We start from the raw sequence: 15997 nt of genomic DNA, 5'->3' as shown, positions 1-15997 counted from the left end.
TAGGTTTCCTTGATTCTTGGGGTATGAACTTGCTGATTTCTCGAGGTCCCTTCCAGTCCTACCTTTCTATGATTCATGAAGCGAATAATGTTGCACTAGTGTAAAAAATAATGTGAGTAGAAAATCAAGTCGACACATTCTCCTGTAGTCTATGTATTTGGAGGGTGACAGAAGGATAAGAGCCCAACAACTGCAATATCCTGTTGCCTGCAACTACAGAAGAGAAACCCAGGTGAGTCACTTACCTCCCCTGCCTCAGTTTCTCCATTCATAAAACTGCACAGACCTTGCACATAATGGCACATTTTAAAAATTCCCCACAGATCTAGTAGAATAACGTTTGCTATAACGAGAGCTGGGAGGAAAATGTTTTTCTCATCCTGTGAAAAACGTCGAGATTTCAGTATTTTTTCCCATCCTGCATCAAGCTGAGAAGTCAAAATTTCAAAAGATGTTATGAACTGAAAAGCCAGAAAAAGAATTTGGTTCAGGGCAATTGAAACAGTTTGTTTTGAATTTGAAGCTTTAAAAAAAAAAAGAACATTTTGGAGTAGAATTAGCTTAAATTCAAAACCAAAAGTCTTTGGAACTGGAAAACTGAAACTGTTGGTTTAGACAGGGTTAAAATGTTGGGATGTTTTGACTAGTTACAAACATTTTTAACCACATGTTTTTCAAGTCAAGAACTTCACTGAATGTGCCAGTTTCCTGTGGACAGTTTCACTTTTGATGAACTGGCCTTTTTCTACCAAAAATGCTGTCTCGGAAAATTCCCAACCAATGCTCCCTATAACCACACCAAACCATTGGTCCATCTAAGGGCATGTGTACACTGCCCACGTTACAGCGCGGCCGCGGCAGCTAAGTCACCACTGGCTAACACCAGATGCTTCAAAGGAAGAAAAGAAGCACACAGGGTTCCTAGCTAGTCATACCACCCTGTACTTGGGAAAGAAGGAGGGAATTTCCATTCTAAGAGCCCTAGAGCGATCAGTTTACACCCTGGAGCTTGAGCTTTGATTATCCTTATCAGCTTGCATAACTACAAACAGCGACGAACTGGCCATGTCACAGGTCAGGACACTATGCTATGCTCATAGACCACAGCAGCTATGCCTTTTGCTTAGCAGAGATTCTCACACATGCATCCCTTAGCCTGCTCCCTTGTGTAGATCCTTCCACCCAAACATTCTCCTCTACATCCCTGGTAGATGGTCTGTATTTGTGTTCAGCACAATTACAAATTACAGGCTATTTCCTAGCAAAAATATTTACTATTTTCAGGATGCTTGAGCATTACACATATCATGGGACAAGTCCATCTGGCTACGAATGTTGTTGGTGCATAAGAAATCATCTAGTCAAAGCCCTTCTAAAAATCTAGCTGCTATGAGTCACTTGGTAACTCCCTGCAGCAGAGTTCCATAGCCTGTCTATACCCTGCCTAAAGGAGTCCTGTGTTTCCCTGTATCAATTCCAAATTGATTGGCCATTAGTGGAACCATATGAGCTCTCAGCATTTGTGTTTGACGTTCCCTAGTTTTTCTGACACTTGAACCAAAAAACCTCACGTCAGTCTCAAACTTGGCAAGGTTTTCAGAGTATGTGCAGAGCTGGGGTGAGAGGAAAAGTGGCACAAGGAGCGTTAACCTGCCAGTGGGAAATCAAGAACCCCAATGCAGACAGATTTCAGAGGGGTAGCTGTGTTAGTCTGTATCAGCAAAAACAACAAGGAGTCCTTGTGGCACTTTAGAGACTAACAAATTAATTTGGGCATAAACTTTCGTGGGCTAAAACCCACTTCATCAGATGCATGGAGTGGAAGTGGGTTTTAGCCCAGGAAAGCTTATGCCCAACTAAATTTGTTAGTCTCTAAAGTGCCACAAGGACTCCTCGTTGTTTTTACTGCAGATAGAGTGGTTTCAATCATTTGTTGGCAATTCTGTTATTTAAGGGCTAGGACTCAGGATTCTATACTCATCTCTGTCTCTCGTCAACTGTGAGACTTTTGGCAAATCACCTCAACTCCATGGGCCTCTGCTTTTCCCTCTTCTCTCCCCCGGCCCCGTTTTTCTCATCTTTTTTAACTGCAAGCTCTGGGTCAGGGACTGTCTCTCGCTATGTGTTTGTACAGTGCCTAGCACAATAGACGGCGCATATAGGGTTGCCAGTTTTGGTTGGACGTATTATTGGAGATTTAATCACATGACATAATCTTTAATTCAAGATTAATCTTTAATTCCTGGAGACTCCAGGCCAATCCTGGAGGGTTGGCAGCCCTAGGCGGATAGCATAGGCATGGGAAGGCTGTGCCTCCCCAAATAGTTTGGCGTGACCCTGCCCATGCTCCACTCCCAGGACCCCTCCTGCCTGCTTCCAGTTCCCTTCCCACTCTTCGGTGTCCAGCCAAGAGTCTGAGGCAGGCAGGCTAGGGCTGGTGAGCACAAGGCCCAGCACCACCCATCTGTCCAATGCTGGGACACTGGGACCACGCTGCCCACCCAGTGCTCTGGGGCCGGGGGCGCTCCGGCCATGCCACCCACCCCAGCACACTGAGGCTGAGGGCACACAGAAGAGCCAGTGGCCATGGAGGGGAGGGAGCGGTGTGCTCCAAGCTCTGGCGCGGGAGGGGGGCTGGAAGAGATGGGGCGGGGCCTTGGGCAGAGGGGAAAGGGCCAGGGACTAACCTCCTCCAACGGCGCATTCACCCGCCACCCATGCCTAGCACAATGAAGGACCAATCTTGTTTGATGTTACAGATAAATAACAACAATGTGAATACATTCAAAGGACCCTTCATTTGAAACAGCATTCATGGAGCCTATTGATTTGAACTGGTGCACGGAGTTATTTTGATGGCAGGGGACTATGTTTTTTTTAAAAGAAGAGGGCTTCCTTTTATACAGTGAAATAGTTTTCCAAAGGAGGAGTTGAAAGCCCCATCACTTGGGTCATTTTAAACTAAATTCAGGCACTATGTTGTAGGGTAGTCATAGAACCATGGAACCATGGCGTCAGAAGGGACCTCAAGGGTCATCTAGTCTAACCCCCTGCCAAGATGCAGGATTTGTTGTGTCTAAATACATTTCATGGGCAGGAAACAATGGACTGGAGGACATAGTTGAGATTTTTTCACCCTCTGAGGCCTACCATTTAGAGTCATAGAGATGAAGGCCAAACTATCTAGTCTAACCTCGTCTAAATCACAGGCCATTAAGTACCACCCAGCCACCCCCATCCCAAGCCCAACAGCCAGAATTATACCAACGTATTACAGCCCTCCGGAGACTCACCGATGGTATGCCACAGCCAGAGAACAGGAGGGACTGGTGCATGGTGCACCAAGAATTCTGTTTCATTTTGTGTCTGTCCATTTCTCAGTGACTTTTCCATCCTAAAATCCCCTAAGCATGTGCAGCATTTGAGATGCACTAAACAGCAGGATTTGAGCCTCCAACCTCCAGCAGTGACCTCTATCACTCAAGCTAAGCTACCAAGGACTATAATCACAAAGGGTGCTTAGGTGCTACAACAGCTAACTCCTAGGTGCCCTGCCACCAGTCGAATTCACAGCCATTGGAAGTCAAGGAGAGTAAGGTGCCCAAGTCACTTAGGCTATTAAAAATATATGAAGGATATTAAATATTATAAATCTCCTTTTAATGAGACCCTTGACCTCTCCATAGGTCGCTTTTCAATGGAATATAATATGGGCTGTAGCCAACTGGCTACTTACACATATATGTAAGAGAGACACTATTCCACTGCCCTCTGCTGAGTGGAATCCTACTGTGTGTCATAGGCCTTTTACTGTGAAAGCTGAAAGAGTTTAAGGCAGGATAATCTGCTTTCTGTCCTCACCACTGCTGTGATGTTCAGAGCATCTACAGCACAAAGCACAGTGACCATTTGAAATTCCTAGTCGGCCACTACAATATACTTCTCATTAACTTACTCTCAGGAAGATCACCAACCTTAGCCCAGAGGTATCCTATCCTTCTGTCAGTTTCTCTTACCTTCCCTTTTTCAAGGGTTATTCAGATCTCATGTTCACATCAGGTTACCCCTCATCTCTTTCTTTTTAAAGAGACATTCCTCCGTTTTTACCATCGCACCAGTCAACACTGAGCTGTAACGATACTTTGCATCTTCCATCCAAGACACTCTATAAACATCAACAAATTTAGCCTTGCAAACTCCCTGGGAGATAAGTCTGATTGTCCGCTGTGTTCTTGATAAGGAAGCTGAGGGACAGAGAGAGATTAAGTGACTTTTGCTCAAGGTCACAGAGGAAGCCTGCATAAGAACTGGAAATAAAGACTCCTAGTCTTCCTTACTTCTCCTTGCTGATAATATCACTTTCCTCCTCTGCCCACGTCTCTGGCTGGATCAGGAATGTCCTGCATGGAGCATGCAGTTGGGAAGTTCTGGGGAATAGAACCTCAAGATACTATGGGCAAGAATTTCAAAAATGGCTAGAAAAACGAGTCTGGTAGCACCTTAAAGACTAGCAGATTTATTTGGGCATAAGCTTTCATGGGTAAAAACCCTCTTCTTCAGATGCATGGAGATGCCATGCATCTAAAGAAGTGGGTTTTTACCCATGAAAGCTTATGCCCAAATAAATCTGTTAGTCTTTAAAGTGCCACCAGACTCCTCATTATTTTTGTGGATACAGACTAACACAGCTACCCCTCTGAAAAGTGGCTAGTGATTTTGAGTGCCTATATCTTAGGGGCCCAGTTTCAGACATCTTCGAGGGCCCTGACTTTCAGAAAGTGCCGAGCGCCCACCTTCTGAGACTCAGCCCCCTTTGAATTGTCTAAAATTAGGCACTTAAAAGATTGCAGCAGACAAAATTACTAAGTCACTTTTGAAAATCTCAGCCACCATTGTGAGCAATATGAGATTTTAATGTGCCGAAGCCAGAGACTCAGTGACCTTCTGCTGCAGGGGTAAACAGTAGTTAAAATGCTCTTAAGCCTACATCCCCATTAACCTTCTCCTACCAGCTGACTTTCCAGAAGCCCTCTTCAAGTTGTAACGAGCTGCCTGTCTCCTGCTACCAGAACCACCCAGAGAGGAATGAGGCTCGCTGACAAATGCATTGCACTCTCCTCTTATCTTTACTAAGTTTCTTGCATTTTTATATGGCACCTTAATAACCCCTCATTTCCATTACAAGTGCATGCTTTCCTTCTGCTTATCTGTATCTCTATGCACTCCTTCTCCATTCCTGCAGCCACACCGCCTGGGGCTATGACCTGGTGAGCTCTCCAAAGCTTAACAGGGTCAAGTCTGCTTAGTAATTGGATGAAGGTCCTCAGACCGAATATGTTGCAGGAAGTGATTCACTAGATGGCACTCTTCTATGTGCATCAATACTGAGCCCACTGTCCCAGCCTAAAGTTAGAGGTGAGAGATGAGATGCAAATCCAACGTCTCAATCCCACGTGGTCATTAAAAGATCCCCTGGCATTATCTCAAGAGTAGGATTGTTAACCTCAGTGCTCTGGGCCAGATTTCAACTACACTCTGCCTGACTCAATTCCTCATGTAGTTACAATTGGTTACAGTGCTGTTCACTTCCTGTTGCATGCTGTTAAACAGCTGCTGTGTTCCACCCTAGAGGCAGCTGCGTTTCACTGGCCGTTGAGCAACCCCTACATGTATAGTCTGTAAAGTGCTCTGGGATCTTTCCACATGAGAAGTGCTATATAAAACCTGAAGTTATTTTAAGGAAAAGAATAAAAAATACCTCCAGAGCTGAAGAGTTTCTGTACATGTGTAACCTACACACATGTGGGAATGGTGCTGTGCCACCAAGACCACTTACAGATTAATGAGTCTGCTCTACAGCTTTAGCTAAGGGCCATGTGGCTTTTAGCTCATGCACCTTAGCTCCAGGGGTCCCAGGTTCGATCCTGCCCGCCAACAACCGGGGTCTGTCGGTGTTACACATGCTTGAATAAAAGTATCTTCTCCCTTACTTGTATTCACTCAGTGACTTTCTAACCTTTATAAGCATGCTGAAGCTGTGTTCCAGGACATTGCTCATGCCTTTTGCTTGTAATTTCCTGCATGCTATTTTATTTGCATATTGTTGAATTTGGTAGTATCCCAGAGGGAAGAGCCAATGCACAGGTTCTGGCTCAAGTATTCAAGCTAGTCAGGACCTCTCTGTGAACACGCAATATTGGTTTCGATCCTGAGAACACGTTAGGGTTTTGACTTGGCTTGTTAAATACTCTCCATATTACTAAGTGCAAATAACTGATTGAGCAGCCAGAAGTTAAAGCCATATGTTCCCATTCATAGCAATTAGAATGGACTAAGGTCCACGAAACCTGGTAAAAAAAAAAACACAAAAAAAACCCGACGAGTAAAGTTATTGAGCCAGATCATCAACTGGTGTAAATATGGCATAGAGCCGTTGAAGTCAACGGATCTACACCAATTTAAACTAGCTGAAAATCTGCCTCTATGGCTATATTTGTATTACAGAACAATCCTGATTATCCAAACAACGTGGGTGACACCAAATTTGTTTGGATAACTGGAATTGCATAGACAAGGAGTTAGCTTGTTAGGGAGATTTGTAAAGGGTCTCCAAGAGGCTGGATTATCATGATTGATCATCATGTTTTCCCTACACCAGAGCCAGTTGGAACCTTTTAGATTAAATGTTTTTTGTCAAAAAATGCTGCTCCATTGGGTTTCATGGAGACGTATCGATTTTGACGGGAAGGTTTCTGAGGTCTAGGGCGGGCTCTCTGGTCACTTCCAAAGAGAGAGAAAGACCCAAATTGGAAAGCTGAACTTACAGATCCAAAGCTAGATATTTCAACACTATTCCATTTTCACAAAGACTTTTGAAAAATTTTGTATCCTTCCACTGTGGAATGAAAGCAAAATGTGAAAGCTGTCATGTAATGGAATTGTTCTCCGGCCACTCTAGTTATGGCTCAAGTGAATCATAGAATCATAGAATATCAGGGTTGGAAGGAACCTCAGGAGGTCATCTAGTCCAACCTCCTGCTCAAAGCAGGACCAATCCCCAACTAAATCATCCCAGCCAGGGCTTTGTCAAGCCTGACCTTAAAAACTTCTAAGGAAGGAGATTCCACCACCTCCCTAGGTAACACATTCCAGTGCTTCATCACCCTCCTAGTGAAAAAGTTTTCCCTAATATCCAACCTAAACCTCCCCCACTGCAACTTGAGACCATTACTCCTTGTTCTGTCATCTGCTACCACTGAAGTGCATAAAGGAAGGTCTTCCCAGAGACTTAGCTACTCAACCTCATGATGAGAACTCCTTTCAGTTGACCCAGCCAAAGGCTAAAAAGATTGTCGCCAACATTCCCAGGTGAAGAGCCAGACATGACAACAATCCTTTTAGGTAGCTCAGGGACCTGGCACCGAATTGGGCAAATAGACAAACCTTCAAGCACCCATAAGTATGAGGAATAAACAGGAAGAACTGGAAGTATTAATACATATGCTCAATTATGGTTTACTTGGCATCACAGACATGGTGGGATAAGTCTCATGACTGGATTTTGGTATACAGGAGTATCGCTTGTTCAGGAAGGACAAGCAGGATAAAAAGTGATGAGGTGTTGCATTGTATATCAAGAATATGTACACTTGTGCTGAGGTCCAGAAGGAGGTGAGAGGCAGACCAGTTGAAATTCTCTGGGTAAAGATAAAAGGGATAAAGAATAAGGGTGATGTCATGGTAGGGATCTACTAGCAACCACCAATCCGGAAGAGGAGGTGGATGAGGCATTTCTAGAACACATCACAGAAATATCCAAAACACAAGACCTGGTAATAATGGATGACTTGAGCTACCCAGTCATCTGTTAGAAAAGTAATATGGCAAAACACAAAATGTCCAGTATATTCTTAGAAAGTATTAAGGAAAAACGTATGTTTCAGAAAACGGAGGATGTAACAAGAGCGACAGTCATTTTAGACTTGATTCTGATCAATAGGGAGGAATTGGTAGCAAATCTGAAGGTGGAAGGCAATTTGGGTGAAAGTGACCATTAAATGATAGATTTCATGATGCTAAGGAGAGGCGGGAGTAAGAGCAGCAGAATAAGGACAATGGACTTCAAAAAAGCAGATCTCAACAAATGCAGAGAACTGGTAGGTAAGGTCCCATGGTAGGAAAATCTAAGGGAGAAAGGAGTTCAGGAAAGCTGTCAGTTTCTCAAGGAGGCAATTTTGAAGGTACAACTGCAAACGATTCTGATGCTATAGTAAGATAGGAAGCACAGTAAGAGGGCAATATGGCTCCACCTGGAACTCTTTAATGACCTCAAAATCAAAAAGGAATACTACAGAAAGTGGAAACATGGATGAATTGCTAAGGATAAGTACAAAAGAATGGGACAACCATGTAGTGACACAAAATGAGTTACACCTAGCAAGGGACATAAAAGGCAAAAAGAAGAGGTTATTTAAATATATTAGGAGCAAGAGAAAAACTAAGAAAATGTAGGTCCTCTACTTAGCAGAGAAGAAGAGTTATTATGGATGACATTAAGAAGGCTAATGAGTTGAATGCCTATTTTGCTACAATTTTCATGAAAAATGTTCATGATGTTCAGATATGCAACACAATTAGAATTAACAGCAAAGGGGAAGGAACGCAAGCCAAACCAGGGAAAGAACATGTTAAAGAATATTTAGATAAGTTAGATAGATTCAAGTTGAAGAACAGGATTAGAATTTAAAATGACCTTGACAATGCAGAGAATTGGTCTGAATTCAACAGATGAAATTCAATAAAGACAAATGAAAAGTCCTTCACTTAGGAAGGAAAACTCAAATGCACAACTACAGATTGAGGAATAAATGGGTAGTTGGTAGTACCGCTGAAAAAAGATCTGGGGGTTATAGTGGATCACAGATTGAATGAGAGTGAACAATGTGATGCATCTGCAAAAAAAAAAAAGGCTAATATCATTCAGGGGTGTGTTAACAAGAGTGTTGTACATAAGACAGGGGAGGTAATTGTCCAGTTGTACTCAGCACTGGTGAGGCTTCAGCTGGAGCACTGTGTCCAGTTCTGGGTGCCACACTTTAGGGAAGATGCAGTGAAATTGGTGAGAGTCCAGAGGAGAGCAACCAAAATGATCAAAGGTTTAGAGAAGTTTAAAAAATTGGACATGTTTAGTCTTGAGAAAAGAAGACAGGGGGAACCTGATAACAGTCTTCAGCTATAGTAAGAGCTGTTATAAAGAGGACTCTGATCAATTGTTCTCCGTGTCCACTGAAGGTGGGACAAGAAGTAATGGGCTTAATCTGCAACAAGGAACATTTAGGTTAGATACTAGGAAAAACTTTCTAACTATAAGGGTAGTTAAGCTCTGAAATAGGCTTCTAAGGGAGGTTGTGGAATCCCCGTCATCGGAGGTTTTTAAGGACAGGCTAGACAAACATCTGTCAGGGATGGTCTAGAAATACTCGGCCTGGCCTCAGCAGCAGGGGCTTGACTGGATGACTTCTTGAGATCCCTTCCAGTCCAGCATTTCTATGATTCTATAAGATGCAGTGTATTGGACGCAGCATCCGGGTGAGCTGGTCAGGTAGCGGAAAGAGCGTGTTTCGAGGAAAGATGAGGAGGCTGACACTTGGTGTGCATGGTGCGGGAAGCAGACTGCTGGAATAGCAGGCCGTCCTGGTGTTTTCCCAACTGCCAACCATCAGCAGTCCCCAACATGATATGGAACCAGCCATGCCATTTGCAGAGCCCTGAAAAGGCTGGCTGGGCTAGTCACAGGGCTCTGAAAAGTGTGTGGTTTATCTGGCCTTGGCCCCACTGCCAGAGAGTGGAGTCTGGCAGCAAAGAGATGTCTCCCCTTCCACGGGGGTGACTGGGGTCCAGTCTATATGTACCTGAATCAGTGCTGGATGCTGGAACGCAGAGAGCCCCATTTGGCCATTTGCTTACTAGAGCCTGATCCAAAGTCCATTGTGTGGAGACTTTCCACTGACTTCAGTGGGTGTTGAGTCAGGGCCAGCCCTGACTCATTGTGTCTTCCAGTGCTGGAAATGACCCGGCCTGGAAATGGGATTCTTAAGCCAGGAGGCAGGTTTCCTAGCCTGCTGCTGTGTTCTTCAGAGGAGGCGCTCATGTCAGTCCGTTGGGAAGGGTCACTCACGTTCGCCTCTCAGTAACAGATCCCTGCATCCTTCCCTCTTCCACAGCTACCCGGGAGTCGGCCTTCGTCCACGCCATCGCCTCTGCGGGCGTTGCTTTTGCGGTGACCAGATCCTGTGCCGAGGGCTCGGCCACCATCTGCGGCTGCGATACCCGCCACAAGGGGCCCCCCGGGGAAGGCTGGAAATGGGGAGGCTGCAGTGAGGACGTGGAGTTTGGGACCATGGTGTCTCGAGAGTTCGCGGACGCCCGGGAGAACAGGCCAGATGCTCGGTCAGCCATGAACAGGCACAACAACGAAGCTGGGAGGACAGTAAGGCCATCCGGTTTCATTTTATTGAGTCCCTAAAAACATTTCCTTCCACCCCCACCCCCGAAAATCCTAGGTGAACGGCAAAAAGAAGCTCAGGTGAACTGGGTTCAACACTGTAGCCCCCTACTGCCCAGTGCGTGTTATAGATTCTCCTCTGTGCCTGATCTGCAGAGGATATGAGTCTGCTATAGCTGCCAGCTATGGGTCTTAGGCCTAGATCCTCAAAGGCTTTTAGGTGCCTAACTCCCATTGAGGGCATGCCTTTGAGGATCTGGGCCTTAGCCTGTTAGTTCAAGCCACGGAAGCTCATGTGCTCAGTTCTGAAGACCTTAGGTTCAGTCCAAATGAAAACTAAGAGGATGGTCATCATATACAGACTTCCCTGTGCTCAGAGCCTGGTTTCTGTGCCTCTTCACACCTAGCAGGTGCCTAAAATAGCCCCATATTTACTCTCAGTGCCTGGGGTTAGCACCAACCTGCCATGGGGGAAAGGGCTTGCTGTCAACTGGGCAATTTCAGGACAAGGCTTCAGGCTGTCCATCCTGCGCACCTGCTTCCTAGCACCACCAGGAAACTTTCTTGGCTTGGAGCTAACTTCTCCAACCCTCACCCCACTATATGCCTCACAAAAGTTGCTTTGTGTTCTTTCCCCCCTACAGAGAGACCTCATGGTTCATCCTATATAGGGACCAAACTTAATTAAATCATAAAATCAAAATAGCTAACCTGATCCTACTCCCTTATTAAGTTGTTATTGACAATGGGGGAAGGAGTGGGGTCTATCCACTTCCATAGAAACATATGACTACAAAGTAGTCACTCCTCCAATATGGAGTTCCGCTACTGTATGTAACCACAGTCCGGAACAGGCCAAAACCTCAGAGCGAGATCCTCAACTGATGGAGATGGGTGAAGCTCCATTGAAGCCAATGGAGTTATTCCAGTCTACACCAGCTGAGAATCTGGCCCAAGATGTGGAGCACAGACCTTTAAAATTCAAGATGAAGTCCCACCACAAAATGAGGGATGCAGCAACTAAATAGCAGAAGAAGGAAGCAAGACATGTCCCTGTGGTCATTTGACATAAAGTTGTCCATCGGGTCCTGGGTACCATGGGTTACTCAGCATTTCTGATGGCAGTAAAAGACAGGGATAAAGAGTACCACCACACAGTTGGGTAGGATGGAAATGAGGGATTTGTCTCATAATGCGAATCAATAAAAAGATACAATATTAGCTGTAAGTTCAACAGTGACAATTTAGGCTCTTGTTCGGGCTATCTTCATCTTCAGTCCATCCTCAAGACTCCGATCCCATTTTAGGCCCCTTACAGATATCATAGATCAGATAGAAAATGGCACAACATTAACACTGAAATCCTGTTGCTTCAGAAATAGCATATGTTTTCCATTCACACCATGTTAACACTCATTAGGTGCACAAGTTCCAATCCTCCGGATTCAAGTATTTCCAGCTAATAAAACTAAGCAGTAGGGGAAGTCGGAACCAGTTTTCATAAGAATTCAAATCCAATCTCCAGACCAAAAGCTTTGACTGAGATTTGGATGATTATATGAACCAATTCCCAGCTAATAAAACTAAGCAGTAGGGGAAGTCGGAACCAGTTTTCATAAGAATTCAAATCCAATCTCCAGACCAAAAGCTTTGACTGAGATTTGGATGATTATATGAACCAAACATTTTGCAGTTCTCCCATCGCTAATTACAATTTCCTTGGCAGTGAATGAAGCTGCCTAACTGGCACAAAAAAACCACCCAGAAAATGTTGATCACACATTGTAGTTGCTGATTCATGGCAAATCTTTTGGATTTAGCTTGGTACTAGTCTGTTCATGCATTCATAAATTTGCTGATCATCTCTTAATAACACAGCTTATTGAGTAAATTGTATCAGGCTATCTTCCACCTCAGAAATGGTGGTGAACAGTGCCTTGGAAATGTGGATCAATTTCAGCCATGGGTGAGGCAAACATAAGTCTCATTGAAGCCAATGGTGATTTCTTCCGTTTAGACCAGGACTGACGTTCACCCGCTCCATCTGGTAACCATGCCACCCATAGATGCAGCATTGCCAACACCAAGCATTCAAAAAACTCAAGAGTCAGGCTTCTCAAATCATGAGACTGGCTTAAAAAATAATCATACATTTTGTGTTCTTTTCATTTACCTGCTGGTTTCTGTACCTTTAGCAACCTGGGGGGGCAGGGGAGGCTAGAAACTTACTTTTTGTTTTTTCAAATGAAAGCTGAGATTCTCACCTATTCACATGCCTCCAGGAGCTGGGGCCTTAAGGAAAACACCAACTACCATGAGGCTCGTGATAAAATTGCAAGAATTGGCAACACTGCGAGCTGTGCTTTCAGCTGTCAAGGTTTGACCTGCTCAACACACTGTTGAGAGGCCTGTGAAGAAAATCTTAGGGTTCAGCAGGAAGTGGCACTGGTGATTCAGCAGGTGACACTCTCCTCCTTGACTTGAGTCTCTTTTGCAAGAAAAGGGAGCTCTGATGACCGGGCTAAATTGTCGTTTGGATAATCATAGCACATTTCGCCCATGAATTCTCCCTGCAGTTTAAATCGGCTTATGAATCCTTCTTCACTCCCTGTCCTAAAGTATTATTTGGCTTGGCTAAGTGCTGTTCAGAAGCTGCTGTATTCCACCTCAGAGGTGTCTGCATTTCCCTCCTGAGCAAAGTGATCCTTGAGTGTGAATATAGCTATAGAAATATTTACACACATGGGTACAGGAATGACTTCACCTGTCATTGAAAGTACTTTATGGAGACCACGTCCAATCCCTGACTGGTGTATACCAGTGTAGTTAATGAAACTAAATTGGTTTACACCAGCTGAGGAACTAGACCTCTGCCTAGGATTCTTTGGGATGAGAAGTGTTAGGTAAATAACAGAATGTATTATTGATCCATATTATGGGCTAATAGTTTCCCTTTTCCATTTTTCTCTCTTTTCTAGTCCATTATTGATCACATGCATCTGAAGTGCAAATGTCATGGTCTGTCAGGCAGCTGTGAGGTGAAGACGTGCTGGTGGTCCCAGCCAGACTTCAGGGTCATCGGTGACTATCTCAAGGACAAGTACGACAGCGCTTCTGAAATGGTGGTGGAGAAGCATCGGGAGTCCCGTGGCTGGGTCGAGACGCTCAGGCCCAAGTACAACTTCTTCAAGGCCCCGACTGAGAGAGACCTGGTTTACTACGAGAACTCACCAAACTTTTGTGAGCCGAACCCCGAGACGGGCTCCTTTGGGACCCGCGACCGGATCTGCAATGTCACCTCCCACGGGATAGACGGATGCGACCTTCTGTGCTGCGGCCGCGGGCACAACACAAGGACTGAGAAACGGAAAGAGAAGTGCCACTGTATCTTCCACTGGTGTTGCTACGTCAGCTGCCAGGAATGCATACGAGTCTACGATGTTCACACGTGCAAGTAAAGCAGGGATTCCCTGGACAGGCTCCGTGTGGAGAAACGGATTTGAGCCTGCTTCTTCTGAGGTTGTGTAGATGGGAAAGATCTACTTTTTTTTATAGTAAAAGAAAAAATAAAAAAGGCTAAAACTGGCTGGATAGAATAGATCTAATGACTTCTTGGTCGTCCCAAGATGCATCTGGAGGCTAACATTACAAATATGGAACGCCATGCAAAATGATTATGCACCGGTTAGGAGACTGTGATTCCTTTAACTACCCAACAGCACAGAACTGCAGAGACGATTGTTAGCGGGAGCATGATTCTTTCCTCTTCTCTCTACTAACCTGAAGAGACTCATGCTATTAAGTGTCCTTTGAAAGACTTGCAACTTCCTAAACACCTCCTGTTCCCAACCCAATCGGAAGAGGTGATGTCAGACAACAGCTCTCAATGTATTGAGATCCTTTCCAAGCCCCAGCAACCAGAGTCTGTGTGCAATGTGAATGGCAAAAAATTAAAATAAAGTAAAATATTCAATTCACTAAAAAAACAAACAAACAAATCCTTCTTCCATGTCTTCCGGGAACAGGGGAATTCTGCAAACATTCCTTAGTGCTGTAGAATGGATGAGCTCTTAGCATGAACTTTTTAACATAGTGGTTTCTGCCAGATTTGACATAGGATGCAGGAACCCATTTAGTCACTTCTGCAGAGGAAGAGACTGCTGACGAATTACTACCAAGGTCCCACTGACACCAGTGCAAAAGGTTTGGTAGATGCTGTGATCTCTAGACACATGGTGCATGCCGTATGTAAAAACTCAGTGCCCAGAAGGGGACCCAGCAAACGCATGGCCACACCAGCAGACACACCAGCAGACATTGACCCAACTGTGACCTCTGGAGGCAGGGGTGTGACTCAGCCGATTAGAAGGAGGATGCCCGTTGAGACATGCAGTGGGGTAGGGCACAAACCACCTGTGATTAAGGTGATGAGGACATCGTTTCTTTGCACCAGAAGCCAGCAAGGAAAGGAGAGCAGGAAAGGTGTTTCCCCACCTCTGGTTAAGAAACAAAGTAACATTGGAAAGTGCACTTAGTTCATTTCATCCTCTCCGTACAGCTCATGCAGGCTAATTCGGGGGGCTCAGCAGAACCCTCAGAACCGAACTCCGTTGGGAACAGCGGTTCTGAAGGACTGCACGGTATGTGTTGCTAGACAAACCCTGAACTGGAACAGCCTTGGACTCTGGCCAAGTTTGGAACCAGATCCAACCTCTGCAACTAGTGTCTCTATAACAGGCCAAATCAAAACCCTGGTGTCTGAACCACCCTCGACTTGGGGAAAGTTTGGATCCAGATCCAAATCCCATCTCTGCAGCACGGCCCTATCTCTGCTGTTAAACCGTTTCGCCTCTTTGACTCCATCCCTTTGCCTGTGTTGCAAGCTGTCGTACCTCTGAGACCTAGATTGGGCTTGCCAATTTACAGTAACAAATGTAACTTGCTGCATGATAATCTGGGCTCCACCTGCGGTTGTGGGTTCTCAGGCCTGACTCTCCACTCCCTCACACTGGCTTTTACAGCAGTATAACCCTATTGGCTTGGGTTGCATTATTCCTGATTTATACTGGGGTAAGTGAGAGGTGAATGAAGCACAGAGTCATGGCACACTTAGCCTTTGCCTCCTTCATGTCTCACCCTCTTTTCCCCACCCGCTGGGGGTCCCATCTAGAGAAATGGGAAATGGACTGATTTTTTTATTTTTTTTTTGCCATCAAGCATTGCAGAAATGGAAATGAGGACTGACTGCCATGGGAGCTGGATCATGCCTCTGGGCTAGGTTGGGACTGCACACCTGAGTGGGGAAATACAAGCACCCCCTCGATCCCCAGATGCTGGCTTGCTCTCTGCAACCCGAGCAGGTGAGTGGGGAGAATGCAGCCGAGACAAGGAATGAACGGAGCTTAATCTCCACGGGGAGGGAGTTGTGCCCCAGAGGCATGTCTCTGAGTCCCAGCACCTCCCGGACTATTTCTAAATTGAGCTGCGCCCAGA

The 15997-nt window shown here is 45.1% G+C and overlaps 1 protein-coding gene across 1 annotated transcript in view; it reads left to right on the top strand.

Annotated features, from left to right (window-relative positions):
- WNT3A (Wnt family member 3A) overlaps nt 1-15569 on the top strand; it is a 54807-nt gene extending 39238 nt beyond the window's left edge. Inside the window, exons 2-3 of the mRNA XM_048837380.2 lie at nt 10224-10489; nt 13483-15569. Coding sequence (XP_048693337.1) covers nt 10224-10489; nt 13483-13962 — 746 coding nt within the window. The 3' untranslated portion in view covers nt 13963-15569. The remainder of the gene's footprint in view (nt 1-10223; nt 10490-13482) is intronic.
- The last annotated feature ends 428 nt before the right edge of the window (nt 15570-15997 follow it).

This window comes from Caretta caretta, chromosome 2 (assembly GCF_965140235.1).
Source record: "Caretta caretta isolate rCarCar2 chromosome 2, rCarCar1.hap1, whole genome shotgun sequence".
NCBI lineage: Eukaryota > Metazoa > Chordata > Testudines > Cheloniidae > Caretta > Caretta caretta.
Note: the sequence above shows the minus strand (reverse complement) of the source record. Positions and strands in the feature narration are given on the sequence as shown.